General features: G+C 37.2%; 1 protein-coding gene and 1 long non-coding RNA gene across 2 annotated transcripts in view; both read left to right on the forward strand.

Annotated features, from left to right (window-relative positions):
* The window catches only part of LOC107719192 (uncharacterized), a 14467-nt gene extending 10498 nt beyond the window's left edge, over positions 1 to 3969 (forward strand). Inside the window, exon 3 of the long non-coding RNA XR_001637494.1 lies at positions 3959 to 3969. This is a non-coding gene — a long non-coding RNA (uncharacterized LOC107719192). The remainder of the gene's footprint in view (positions 1 to 3958) is intronic.
* A 1443-nt stretch (positions 3970 to 5412) lies between these two features.
* Positions 5413 to 12751, forward strand: part of LOC107719190 (A disintegrin and metalloproteinase with thrombospondin motifs 3-like) — a 106829-nt gene continuing 99490 nt past the window's right edge. The window contains exons 1-3 of the mRNA XM_016526565.1: positions 5413 to 5748; positions 6854 to 6878; positions 8231 to 8631. Of these exons, the coding sequence (XP_016382051.1) occupies positions 5683 to 5748; positions 6854 to 6878; positions 8231 to 8631 (492 nt within the window). The 5' untranslated portion in view covers positions 5413 to 5682. The remainder of the gene's footprint in view (positions 5749 to 6853; positions 6879 to 8230; positions 8632 to 12751) is intronic.

Below are 12751 nucleotides of genomic sequence, written 5' to 3' on the forward strand. Positions count from 1 at the left end.
AAAGTTACGCCTTCTTTCTTTGCGTGAACACTCGGTCGGTGTTATGCAAATCTCCCCACACAGTGACGTAGACATGTAGGGGTGTGTTTAAATGAGGCGTTTTAGGAGGGCGTGGACAAGTCTTAACTTTTATAAAGAATATCAACTTTAGGGATCTTATCTATGCACGAACAGCTTGTAACACTCCAAAGAGAAAGGAAAATTTGAAATTGCATCATATGACCCCTTTAAAGGATGCCACATGTTATTTGATCAAGCTGACTTAAAAAGTGGGACTTCATCAGTTGTCCGTACATGTCAACCATCCTAAATCTTTCTGTTATGGCGTAGTTTTATATATAAATATATATATATATATATATATACTAACAAATGAGGACATTCCCAAAGGGACATTTTGGGAGGTTTTGTTAGGATTAGCTCACTTCTTGGTACTAATTTGTACCCAAAATATGGTTATGTACACACACACACACACACACATGGTGGAAAATTTATTCCTCTTGTTGACTTTTCTTTTAATGTTATCTCTCTGTACACCAAGATCAATCAAACAATTACAACCCATTTGAGAACAGATCAAATAAAGAGTTTAGGTCGGGAATTAAATGCTTGAGCTTTAATACATATAATTCAAAAAATAATACAGTATATACAGCTTAATGTGATTGTAATGAATTAATGTATCACTTCATTATAAATATATATTTAATTATTAGTATTATTAATGAATATTAAAATGTATTATTATCATCATGAAGACGAAGTATAGTTTTATTATTTAGTTTATACAGGGACAGTGCACACTAACAAATATTACTGTAATGTTCTGTAGTCCCTGGAAAGAATGTTACAAAATCACCCTAAAAACAAAATTGAAAATTACAAACTTACTATTAAAATAATGTTACAAACACACAAAAAGGAGAGAAAAAGCAGAAGTACAGACATTAAAGACATGCACAGTGTATTACATATTTAAATCTGTACAAGACTATAAGAGCAAAACCACAAGTGTATGTGTCTGTGTGTGTTTTTCGTTAAGTGATTGACATCTTTTGCATTCATTTCTTGCACAACTAAGTGAATAAGTGTTGTTAACACAGTTGTTTTTCCGGGTTGGTGTGGGTTTCTAAGTATCATGAAAGTAGTCTCCTGCTAATTCTGTATATTTAATATATTTTTATATTTTGGTAAAGAACTTTACCGAAAACAGAGAAATGTATACAGCCATGCATCGATGCCTTATTAGCAGCTATTTCTATGGGCCGCTGGTCCGTGAACACTGTGAGCAAGTTGACGGCATCTGTAACCATGTAACCATGTATGAATATATATATCGGCAATAGACTTCAGCGGCTGATTTTCACAGGATTTAATTTATCATTAATGCTCTGCAAATCGCCACCTTGGAATTATAAGGTTCTATCTGCATTCTGAGCGGTTTTGAGATATTGAGCTTCAAAGTGAGCTTGCATTCCATATACTCTGTAGACAGAACCTTTAAAAAAAATTAAAAAGTCCTAAAATGTACACAGCTTAAAAAAAACATCACATAATGTATATAATTTGTCACAGAATAACAATATGTGAATAACTCAATTTTGACAAAAATGTCAGATAGAACCTTTAATTCCAAGGTGACGAAACTGACATTGCATATTGAGTTAATACTCATACTGTAAAACACCAATAACACATTCATATACATACAGTATCTAAGCATGACAACACGCTGAAGACTGTTGCAGCTAAACAGTTTTAGGATAATACAAACATTAGTTTAAAAATTCACTATTTCCTTGAGTTATAAAATTGAAATTATGTTTTATAGTTACAATCTTGATTTTTATATATATATATATATATATCTTGTACAACGGTACAGAATATAAATGGATAAATGGGGCCGTAAAAATGGTCTTGCCCTCGGAATAGGACTAGTAAGGGTTAAAATGTCAAAATGCATTGTCCTTCCCTTTGTGAAAAGCCTTTACAGGGCAGTTTTTTATTGCTGAATCTTTTCTTTAACTCAAAGATGTGCATAGACAGAAACTACCATTAAGCTCTCAGGAGGTCAAAGCACCAATTAGATGCACTTTGTGACTTTGGCATGCATGCCATCAGTTGCTATTGTACTCCAAACATTTTGTCTGAAAACAAAGATGGGATGGCAGCAAGTGGACAGCGTGACATTCAAATACCTTCTTCATAGCCATCAGAATGCTCTTTGTGATGTCAGGAAGGTCAGTCCGTTGCAAATTGTTGTTAGGTGTGGTCTGATGGCCTGATCACTGAGTCACACATTAGACAAAACATAAGTGTCTTATTTTTTTTTTTTTTAAGAAAGAAAGCATTTGACTTGTTTCTGGAAATGGTCCTTCCTGACTTAATTCCTCATTTCGCATTAACCACAAAATGCATGACTAATTGCTTACAGTTTTTGGTAACGTTTCACATTTGTGTATTGTGTTTTAAAACGATCTTGTGAAATGCTTGGCTGAAAGGCGAAACATTAGGAAAGGTGACAGGCCTCAAACTTAAGGAGCGCCCTACATGAACAGTATGGTTCTTAATGTCAGCACAGTTGCAAATAGTTTATTGTTTCATTGACCACTTTACAACCTCATTACTCAGCCGGAGTCTGGCTTTACAGAATCAAAGCTGAGGCACGAAACAAAAGGGTTGCTGACATTCAATTTTACCTTCCAATAAAAGCTTTAGAGTGTATGGACCTGAGTGCAGACAGAGTCTCAGGACCTCCGAGCACCTCTTTAATCAACGATAACAATACAGCTGAAATTTCATATACCATTTGAGCAGCAGACCGGTAACACTTGGAGAGAAGCCAGAGTTTAGGGCCACAGGGAGAGAGAAATACTGCCATTCTTTGACCGTTTCCTATAGGAGCATGCACTCATTATTTCTGAGGGGGCACGAGTTGGTGGAAAGGGCGGGGGGGTCACACAGCAGCCACAACAGCACGTTTTATTTATTTTTTCCTGTTTATTTGAAACATTCCCAAATGCCCCACATGAAAAAATACCATAATGATTTATAGTAAATACTATAGTGTTTTTGAACCATACTATAGTAAAGTACTTGAATTAATTTGTTGTTGTAATTCTATAGTTGCTGTAACTATAGTAATATAAACAAATTACTTTACCCAATACTGTACTGAGTTTTCTACAACTATAGGGTTGATTATACTACAAGTTTACTACAGTTTACTGTAGTAAAAACTAAAGTATACTACAGTATTTATTACAGTTTATCAGTTCACTATAGTTAATACTACACACTTTAATTGTACAGAAAGAGATCAAAGAACATTTACATTAACAAAGAACATTTTCACTGACAGTCTAGTTCAAGCACTCTCAAAAACTCCCATTAAAATCACTGAAGCGGTTTACTCTATGAAATTAATTATCTTACAGATTCGTACACACATTTACACTTTGCTGTTTCTGACGAGAGAATTCGCCAGAAAGAGGTATTCAGTCAGCAAGAGAGTGAAGAAAACAGGGCATTTTAGCGATGACTCATCGGAACACCTCTGATTGGTCATTGCATTCATAAGCTCAACAGCATTGTGTGTGATTGACATTGCAAGTTAGGCTACTAATCATAACACTTTAATTGTACAGAAAGAGATCAAAGAACATTTACATTAACAAAGAACATTTTCACTGACAGTCTAGTTCAAGCACTCTCAAAAACTCCCATTAAAATCACTGAAGCGGTTTACTCTATGAAATTAATTATCTTACAGATTCGTACACACATTTACACTTTGCTGTTTCTGACGAGAGAATTCGCCAGAAAGAGGTATTCAGTCAGCAAGAGAGTGAAGAAAACAGGGCATTTTAGCGATGACTCATCGGAACACCTCTGATTGGTCATTGCATTCATAAGCTCAACAGCATTGTGTGTGATTGATTATAATGCGCAGAGCTTTAAAAACGCGTAGGCTCAGCGCCAGCCAGCGAACACAGATTTGAATTCAGCAGCTGATGATATGACATACTAAACGTTCTAATCACGCCGGTGTGATTGTATTAAATATAGAAAATATTAATCGGCTATTTTTTGTCTTTACAGTTATACACACTTCTAAATTCGTAGTTTAAAATAAGAACATTGGTATGTGTTTATAAAACATGCTAAAAATGTCACTAGATGGAAACTGCTTTATTATAGACAGTCGACACTGAACGTGGGCTATTATTGAGTGATATGGTCTGGGAGCAAACCCAGACAGTGGAGGTCATGCCTAAATAGGGATGAGGGAAAACATGAGGTCTGCAGATGTGAAGGTGATCAGATTACCTCTGCTTAAAACTCACCTGTAATGCATTTGAACTGACACATGGCCTTGAAGGCATCAAGAAGACCTGGAATAGTTCGGAAGAGAAGAAACAAAGGTAAAAACTGCAAGTGTTAGGTCTTTGCATAGATATGAGAAATCAAATGGGCTTACATGTAAGTAAATGCTTGACACATGTACAATAGTAGCCCAATGTTATCTGGCAAAGATGTTTTTTTTGTTTTTTTTTAAGTGCTAAATAAATTTGTGATACAGAATCCGACCTCAAAGGGGTCAAGAAAACTGAGAAAAAGGTTGTCTTTGTTATTACACTCAGGACTGGAAACTGAGCCAACCCTCTAAACAGTAATAAAATAGTCTGTTCTTAGCAGTTTCTTTCTTTCTTTTCTCAGAAGTATACACACATATGACACGTCCCTTCATATGAAGAAATGACAATACAGCAGTAATGATTTGCATTAGCGGAAATGAGTTGCATTTCCCAGTATTTGTGTCTTAGCCAATTTGGCTGATATAAAGACCTTGTAGAAGGCCATTAAACAAAACATTGATTGAGATGGAGAGGATTGTAGGCTATTCTCTGCTGTGTCCCTCCCTTCTGTTCCTCATCAGAAAGGGAGGAAAAACATAACATAATTTCCAAGCACAGTGAGCTGTTATTATCTCTGTTTTAAGGAAAGCTGCGTCAAGTCACTGGAAAGTCAAGTAACTATAAAAATGAACACTAAATAAATTTTAACTTTAACATGTATGGAAGTCAAAACCAGTGACATTTAATGCCACGCAAAATTATTATATTATACTATTACCTGCCAAGTAACAGGAGTAGCTGGATTTTACATCTGCAGGAGATCTCAAACTCTACATCTCAAACCTCTTCTAACTAGCTTCATTACCACTTTCACACTAGCTCGCTTTGAGAAAAGCATCGCCATGAGTTTTCTTTGCATATTCCTTTTCTTCTTCTTTTTTTCCACCATGTGCTTTCCTGGGAAAGGGTAGAAAATGACGTCACGCGTCAGGGCTGGTCTGTAGTTTATTAGTCAGCGCGAAGTGCCAGGTTAGAGCTCAGACAAGGCTCTGTCCAGCCAGCTCAACTCCACTTAACCACCACAACTCTTCAGAGGGATGTCTTTCCTATAAGTTTACCAAACTGACGCATTGACCCAAGTTCTACAACTTTAAACTCTATTAATTACTCTTGGCTTACTTTTAAGCAGTCTTTAAGGTCACTTGTTTGAGGATAAGTAGTGCGCGACAATTTTAGAGTAGACAGGCGCGTACTGAAACATCCCATTTGGATTATAGTTTCTGTTTCTCGTCTTTCAGTAGAGAAAACCCGACTCGTGATGGTTGTCCTGTCACTTAGGTTACTAATGGTAGGAGTTGTAGTAAGTCTGACTTCAGCTCATCTGGTAAGTGTTAATGATTTACTGTTTATGCACGTAAAGTTGTATAGAAAGTGATCTGTAAGTGAAAGCTCGCGGGAGATGTGTGAGGTGTGACAGTCGTCCTCCCGCTTGGAACACGATTCGAATTCATATCAATTTGATTAAAATTTAAGCCGGTTACAAGAATACCCATACCAGTATATTGAGTTTGTTCTGCCTGTTCGTATTATGCATAGTGTTTAAAGAAACGTATTAACCAAATACAAGAGAGAAACTTGCGCATTTTAGGAGAGTGTTCCCAGCTGTCAAACCAATAGCCAAACTGTCTGAAAAGTTGGCATGTCAGAAAACACGTGAAATATGGCAAGCTGTTTTCATATCTATTCCTTTTAACAAATTCAGTAGTAACTTATCAGGTAATAGTACTTGTTGATTAATTAGTACTTTATTGCATTGCTTCTGGTAACTATTACACTGTTACTGATAACACACTGCATATTTTTCACTATATAATTCTTTGTGTATCTGAGGTCCAGATATTGACTATTCAGAGCAATTTATTCATCCGTACTTTTTAGTTACTATTCCAGTTTGTGTAGTATTTGTTACAAGTAACATTTTTTTAACTTTACAAAATCTATAAAGTAGCCATACCGACTAGTAACTAGTTAAAAAGTTAGATAAGAAATGTTACTAATAACAGTTGAGATGGGATACTAAAGTCTAATAAGTATCAGTAAAGCTGAAATAGATACTAGTAACTATTTGGATGGTTAGTAGTAACAAAAATGTACTGGCACCTAATGCTAGTAAAACTAGTATAGGAAGTGAATAGTTGATATCTGAACCACAATAACAATGGATGAGTTACTTGTTCCTCTGCCACCGGTCCTAGTAATTAAAATTAAGTAGTAGTAACAAAAATAGATACTATTTTGTTTAAAGATATGCATGTTAAAATGGCTTGCCACAGATGAAATTGAAAGTTGAATGTCAGATTGGGATATTCTCATGACAGTTTTACATCCCTTATGGTTTCTCTGTTTGTACCAATAGTGTTTTGTAAATGTCTTGACTGCATGTTTCATGCATTGTCTCTTTATCTCTTTGTTCTCTTTTTTTCTTGCAGGCTGGTGAAAGTATAGATAAAGAAGGTAAAGTATACAGCCTTGCGGTCCTTTCCGATATCTGTATGCTCTTTTTGTTTCTTAAACTTCTTTTTAAGGTTATTTAAAACTTATGATGCTTCATTAATAATTTATTAACAGCTGCAAAGTGCAAACTAGAGTCAGCACTCTGCCAAGTCATGTGGGGTTTAACTGTTATCACTTGCATCTTCTCCTCTCAATGTTTAATGACAAATATTTTAATGAGAAAATTAATCAGAACTGTTTAACAGCGAGTACAGAACTAGCCCTAAGGTTACTCTAAGAGATGATGCAAATCAATCTCTAAAGAACTTTGAACAGACTTTAACACCTTTAATAGTTTGCTAGTTAAAGTTGGGAATGACACGCAAATTGCACAGGATGATATATAATTTAGTCAGTTAGACTTATAATAAATTCGCTAAAGAATTCATTCTCTCTCTCTCTCTCTTTTAATGAACAGTCGGAAAACCTCAAGACATTAATTGTCCAGTGTAACCTCATTCTTGATCCCTTAAATTTTTAAGCAGAGTAAAATGGTGTCAAATCACAACCTGCATTGATGAGTTCATTGCACTTTTTCAACCACATTCAGTTTAATTACTGATGCAGTAAATCATGCTAAAACTGACTCTATGTTGAAACTCATTAAATCTAGCAGCAGTAAATGACAGAAATTATTGTATTATTGTTAACAAAAATGTTATAACATAACGAGTGATATGCAGAGGGAAAGCATTTAATGTTTTGAAAGAACAATATTTTATGCCTTCTTTATATGACCATGTTTGGATGTTTATTCGATTAAACAAGATTCAAGGGCTGCGTCTTCTTTAAGCAGTGTCAAACAGATATTAGGAAGCCTCAATATTAGATAGCTGACCTAAAAATGTTCTATTTGAATTGATGGCTGAATGAATTGTTTTATTTTTGTATAAGCCCTAACAGTCAGTCATGGGAGGTAAACCGTTTTATATCTTGCTTAGCCAAAACTGCCATAATAAATTGCAAGGCAAAGAGTTTTTGGCTCTGGCACATTTTTCTATTTGAAATGTTTTCCTCCATGCAAACCATCATTCATATGTCAAGAGGCAAGCCAGGCATTCAAATAAAATGGCATTGAAATGTAAGAGGCAGTTTAATGGCTATAAACAGCCATTCAGTAGACTTCATAACCACACAATTTTTTTTATTACAAAATTTATTTAGCCTTTTAAAAATTTTAATTAGACATTTTTTTTTATCCATCAGGACTTGAAATCCAGCATGTATTTACATGTAACATGAGATGTGTAATTTTTTATAATTAACTTTTAATAAAATTAAGAGAAATTTTACTTTTGTCTTTGTTTTATCAGACTTGTTGAAGATCCGTCTGAAAGAATATGGCCTCATTACTCCCATCAGTACAGACGCAGAGGGACACTACCTCTCGCATCTTCTCTCGGCCAATCACAAGCAGCGTGTGAAGCGGGAAGTTTTGGAAGGGTTAGCACAAGCGGTAGACAGGCTGTTCTTTAACATCACTGTCTTTGGCAAGGAATTCCACCTCCGACTACATCCCAACCAAAGATTATTGGCTCCAGGAGCCATGGTGGAATGGCACGATGAGATCGAAATAGCTGGGAATGCGACTGAGAATGGAACCGACTCGGAGAGAATACTCAGAAGAGAGTTGCTGAAAACTGACTGCACTTTTATAGGGGACATCACGGATGTTCCTGGAGCCTCTGTCGCCATTAACAACTGTGATGGGCTGGTGAGTGTTGTTTCCTTTCCTTAAATGAACTTAACAAGCAGGGTCTGGGACAAATTGCAAAATGTAACAGAAACATGATGTTGCAAAGGTTGGCTTACAAGCCATTTTGTCCTATTTTTGTACTTCATAATGCCAATGCAGTTCGGTTTCTAAACTTCTATGCAAATCCTCACCGGCATTGAGTGGTGAGTCATTCCTAGACTTCTGCAAACCTGCAGGGAACCTGTTTCTATGACCATCAGTTTTTCCCCCCCCGTAATATTTGCAGTTTGCTTATATTTGACATTTTCTTTATTTAAAGGGACAGCTCACCCCCTCACTTCATCATCTGCTAACTCTCATGTCTCTCCAAACTAGCAATGCAGCAATATTAAAATTCTAGCCAATACATATAAGCCAGCAATCATTGTGAGCGATATTAAAATGTATATTATTTTTTCTTTATAATTGAAAAAAAAAAATTCTAAAAAAGAATAAAATAATTACTAAAATAAATTGTTTTACTTTAAAATAAATTGTTTTACTTCTTACAACTGAATTTAGGCATCACAACATTACAGTGTACAATAAACATTCATTTAGAGATTTATTCATTAGAAGATTACATTAAACATTGTTAATAAATTATTAGTGGCTTTTTTCCCCATACAGCCAAAGTAGACTGTGACCAAAAATATAAAAAAAAGCAGTTCAGACGAGTCATTTATTATATTCCAAGCCCTCTAAAGCCATCCAATAGCTTTGTGTGAGTAATGGTCTGAAAGTTATTCATTGAAAATCTTGCTAAAAGCAAAAATAAAAAGTTTTCATTCCTTTTTAACACATGCTGTGGTGAGGATAGTACTAAGCCACTCACCTGCCAGTCTTCAAATTAGACCATTCAGGAAAACATGTATTGTGCATTGTACTGTATGTCTTTTGGCCTTTTTTACTTCCTCACAAAAGATATGTGAGCTTGAGGCGAGTGTCTAGAGTGATAGTAGAGTTCAGTGAACTATGGGTCACCCCAGGAAGCTGACAAATAGGATGAAGCTGCTCTCCACAGGGCCTATCCAACATCAGAGAACATCAGAGGAGAGCTTTACTCTTCAACGATAAATAGAGAGGTCAAATTGGGAAATCTATTTTGCATAGTCTTCCAAAGAATTTATGGAGACAAGCATGGGCAAAGTAGTGATGTCTGTGTTGATGAGGCACTCAGTGGGAAAAGACGTTTCTTTGGAATCAAGGGATGGCATTTAGTACAGGGGTTTATTTATCTGAGCCTAAACTTGGACCCCTCTCTCTCTCTCTCTCTCTCTGTGGAATCAAGTGGAATGTGTCAGCTTGTCTACAATTTGACTTTTCAGATGGACCAGTGACCTACATAGGAAAAACCAAACCAAAACAAAACATACCAATAAAGAAATCTAGTTGGTGCTCAGTTAGAAAGAAAGCTAGGAACAGATAAAGGAAGCTATTTATCTGAAAGGTTGCATGGTTGTTTTTTATTTGTATTTATTGACTTTTTTAGGATACAATAAATTGAAATAAATAAATACTCAAAATTATTTTGAAATAGAAATTCAAAACATGATTGAATCTGACTACAAAAGAAATGTTAGTAAGAATAAAAAAGAAACATTTTACTTCTAATAACCTCAGCGAAAATGCTTTTCAAACCAGTAACTCTTGAGAGTTGTTTTGAATGATTTGTTAAAAGAATTGCTCATAAATGTCGACAGGCTACTCTCACTATAGCTGTATGTTTGTTTTTGCGTGTAGCCAGCGAGAATAACTCAACTGAAAGTTGTGTTTTCTCACCAGTTATTTTACTAAGTCAGATGTTAATTAAGTATCTGCTTGCATTAATTAATTCAGAGAATTTGTCAGGCTGATACAAGCTGTGGCTACTGAGTTTCTGATTCTTTTTTAACAATTCTTTAAAATAACCACTCATAAGAGTCATTTATATGAATCAGTTTGTTTTTGCATGCATCTTGCGAGGCCCATTTAATCTAAAGATGTATTTTTTCACTTGTCATACATTGTTAAGTCATACGTTGTTTCAGTAACCACTTTGGTGGGTTCAGTGAGTTAATTAAGAGAGGAATTCGTCAGGTTAATTAGAATGGATAATTTCTGAGTTTGTGATTCTTTTTGACTTAACTGAAAGACTCTGTTTCCTCACTAGTGAATCAGATTCAGTTGATTCAGAAGCTGCTCTGAGGAATTCAGTGAGTTCATTCAGTGAATTCATCAGACTGATTGAAATGGTGGCTCCTGCATTTGTCTTTTTTAACAATTCATTAAAAGAACCACTCATAAGAATTATTAATGTGTGAATCAGACTTTATTTGTTTTTGCATGCATCCCATGAGGCCAACTCAATCAAAAGACTTTTGTTCATGAATTTGTTCTTGAATTGTTCTATACTGCATGCTAGGTTTTTGCTTGCAGCCCTATAGAAAGACCTGTTCCCCTTCAGGAACTTGAGCTGCATCGAACGCTTTGGGAACGCCTTCAGCGTGACTATGCTCTGAATCGTGTGTGTAATCAGACCAATGTATGGGCGCGATGTCACAGACGGGGTGACGTGTGACCAGGAAGCTATAAAAGCATGTGAGGTGGAGACAGTGGCAGCTTCTGTCATTCAGCGAAGCGCTCTGTGTGTGTATGTCCTATTTACCGTTGTCTGTCACTTTTGCAAACGAAAAAGCAATGCCAAAGTCTAAGCACAAGACAAAAAAAGGGGGTGATAAAGGCAAACAGCAGTTTAGGTTGTGTGTTCCTCGCTGCCCTAGCTACATCAAGGGTGGGGATACACACAGCCTTTGTGTTGTTTGTCTGGGAGCGAAGCACGCCGAGTCAGCTCTCGAGGGATTGTGACTGTCAAGCAGTTTCAAAAACTGCTGGGTCTGATGGCAGCTGCGTCCAACGTGATACCTTTTGGCCTGCTGTACATGAGACCCCTACAGTGGTGGCTCAAGACCAAGGGGTTTTCCCTGAGGGGAAATCCGCTTCGCATGATCAAGGTCACGCGGTGATGCTTTTGTGCCTTAGAAATGTGGAGGAAACCTTGGTTCTTGTCACAGGGCCCGGTGCTGGGAGTTCTTTGTCGTCGCATAACGTTAACGACAGATGCGTCCCTCACCGGTTGGGGTGCGGTCATGAGTGGCCACCCTACCCGCGGTCTGTGGAGCGGTCGCCATCTCACTTGGCACATCAACTGCCTGGAGATGTTGGCTGTATTTCGAGCACTGAAATACTTTCTCCCAGACCTGAGAGTTCGCCATGTGTTGGTGAGCACCGACAACATGGTCTCTTATATCAACCACCAGGGAGGTCTGCGTTCGCGCCCCTTGTACAAGCTGGCGCACCAGATCCGCCTGGACGGGGTCCTTCTGCTACTAGTAGCCCTGTTCTGGCCGGGCCGAGTATGGTTCTCGGACCTGATTTCCCTTCTCGACGGATCTCCGTGGGAGATTCCCATCAGGAGGGATCTCCTCTCACAGGCGGGGGTACCATCTAGAGACCTGCGCGGGATGGATTTTTCAGTCCCGCTCCTGCCCGCAAGATTCTGTCCCGCGCCCGCCCGCTCCCGCAGAAAAATATCTTATCTGGGCCTGCTCTCGCTCGCGACATTCATGATTTGTCACGCTCCCACCCGCAAAAAAGTAATCTATATAGATTTTTTTTCAGCACATCAAAGACATTTACATTAAATGGTTCTGTAACATCTCCTAAGATCCATAACATCCTAGCATAAATGCTCCCGATAAAATATTTGTTATTTAGGCAACATTCACAAACCACTGTTATATTTAACAGAAAAGCAAGCATGGGCTGCTGCCTGCATGGTTTGGCATGGCGGAATGCAAGCAGCTCTTCCTTTATTATCACTAAAAGCTGACATCTCAGTTCATCGCGATCTCATAAAGCTCTGTTATAACACAATGAACATATTCACAATGAATCTTTCACAATGTCTACACTTCGTGTGTTAAAATGAGACGATTCGTGAGCACGCAATTTCAGCACTGCTGTGAGTGGATTCTAACTTAATCACCTCTGGTTGGCCATTGCGTTCCAGAAATCAACAGCTGAGTCTGTGATTGGCTACATTGCGCAACCCTTTAAA

Source organism: Sinocyclocheilus rhinocerous, unplaced genomic scaffold (assembly GCF_001515625.1).
Source record: "Sinocyclocheilus rhinocerous isolate Xijiao unplaced genomic scaffold, SAMN03320098_v1.1 scaffold1172, whole genome shotgun sequence".
Lineage (NCBI taxonomy): Eukaryota > Metazoa > Chordata > Actinopteri > Cypriniformes > Cyprinidae > Sinocyclocheilus > Sinocyclocheilus rhinocerous.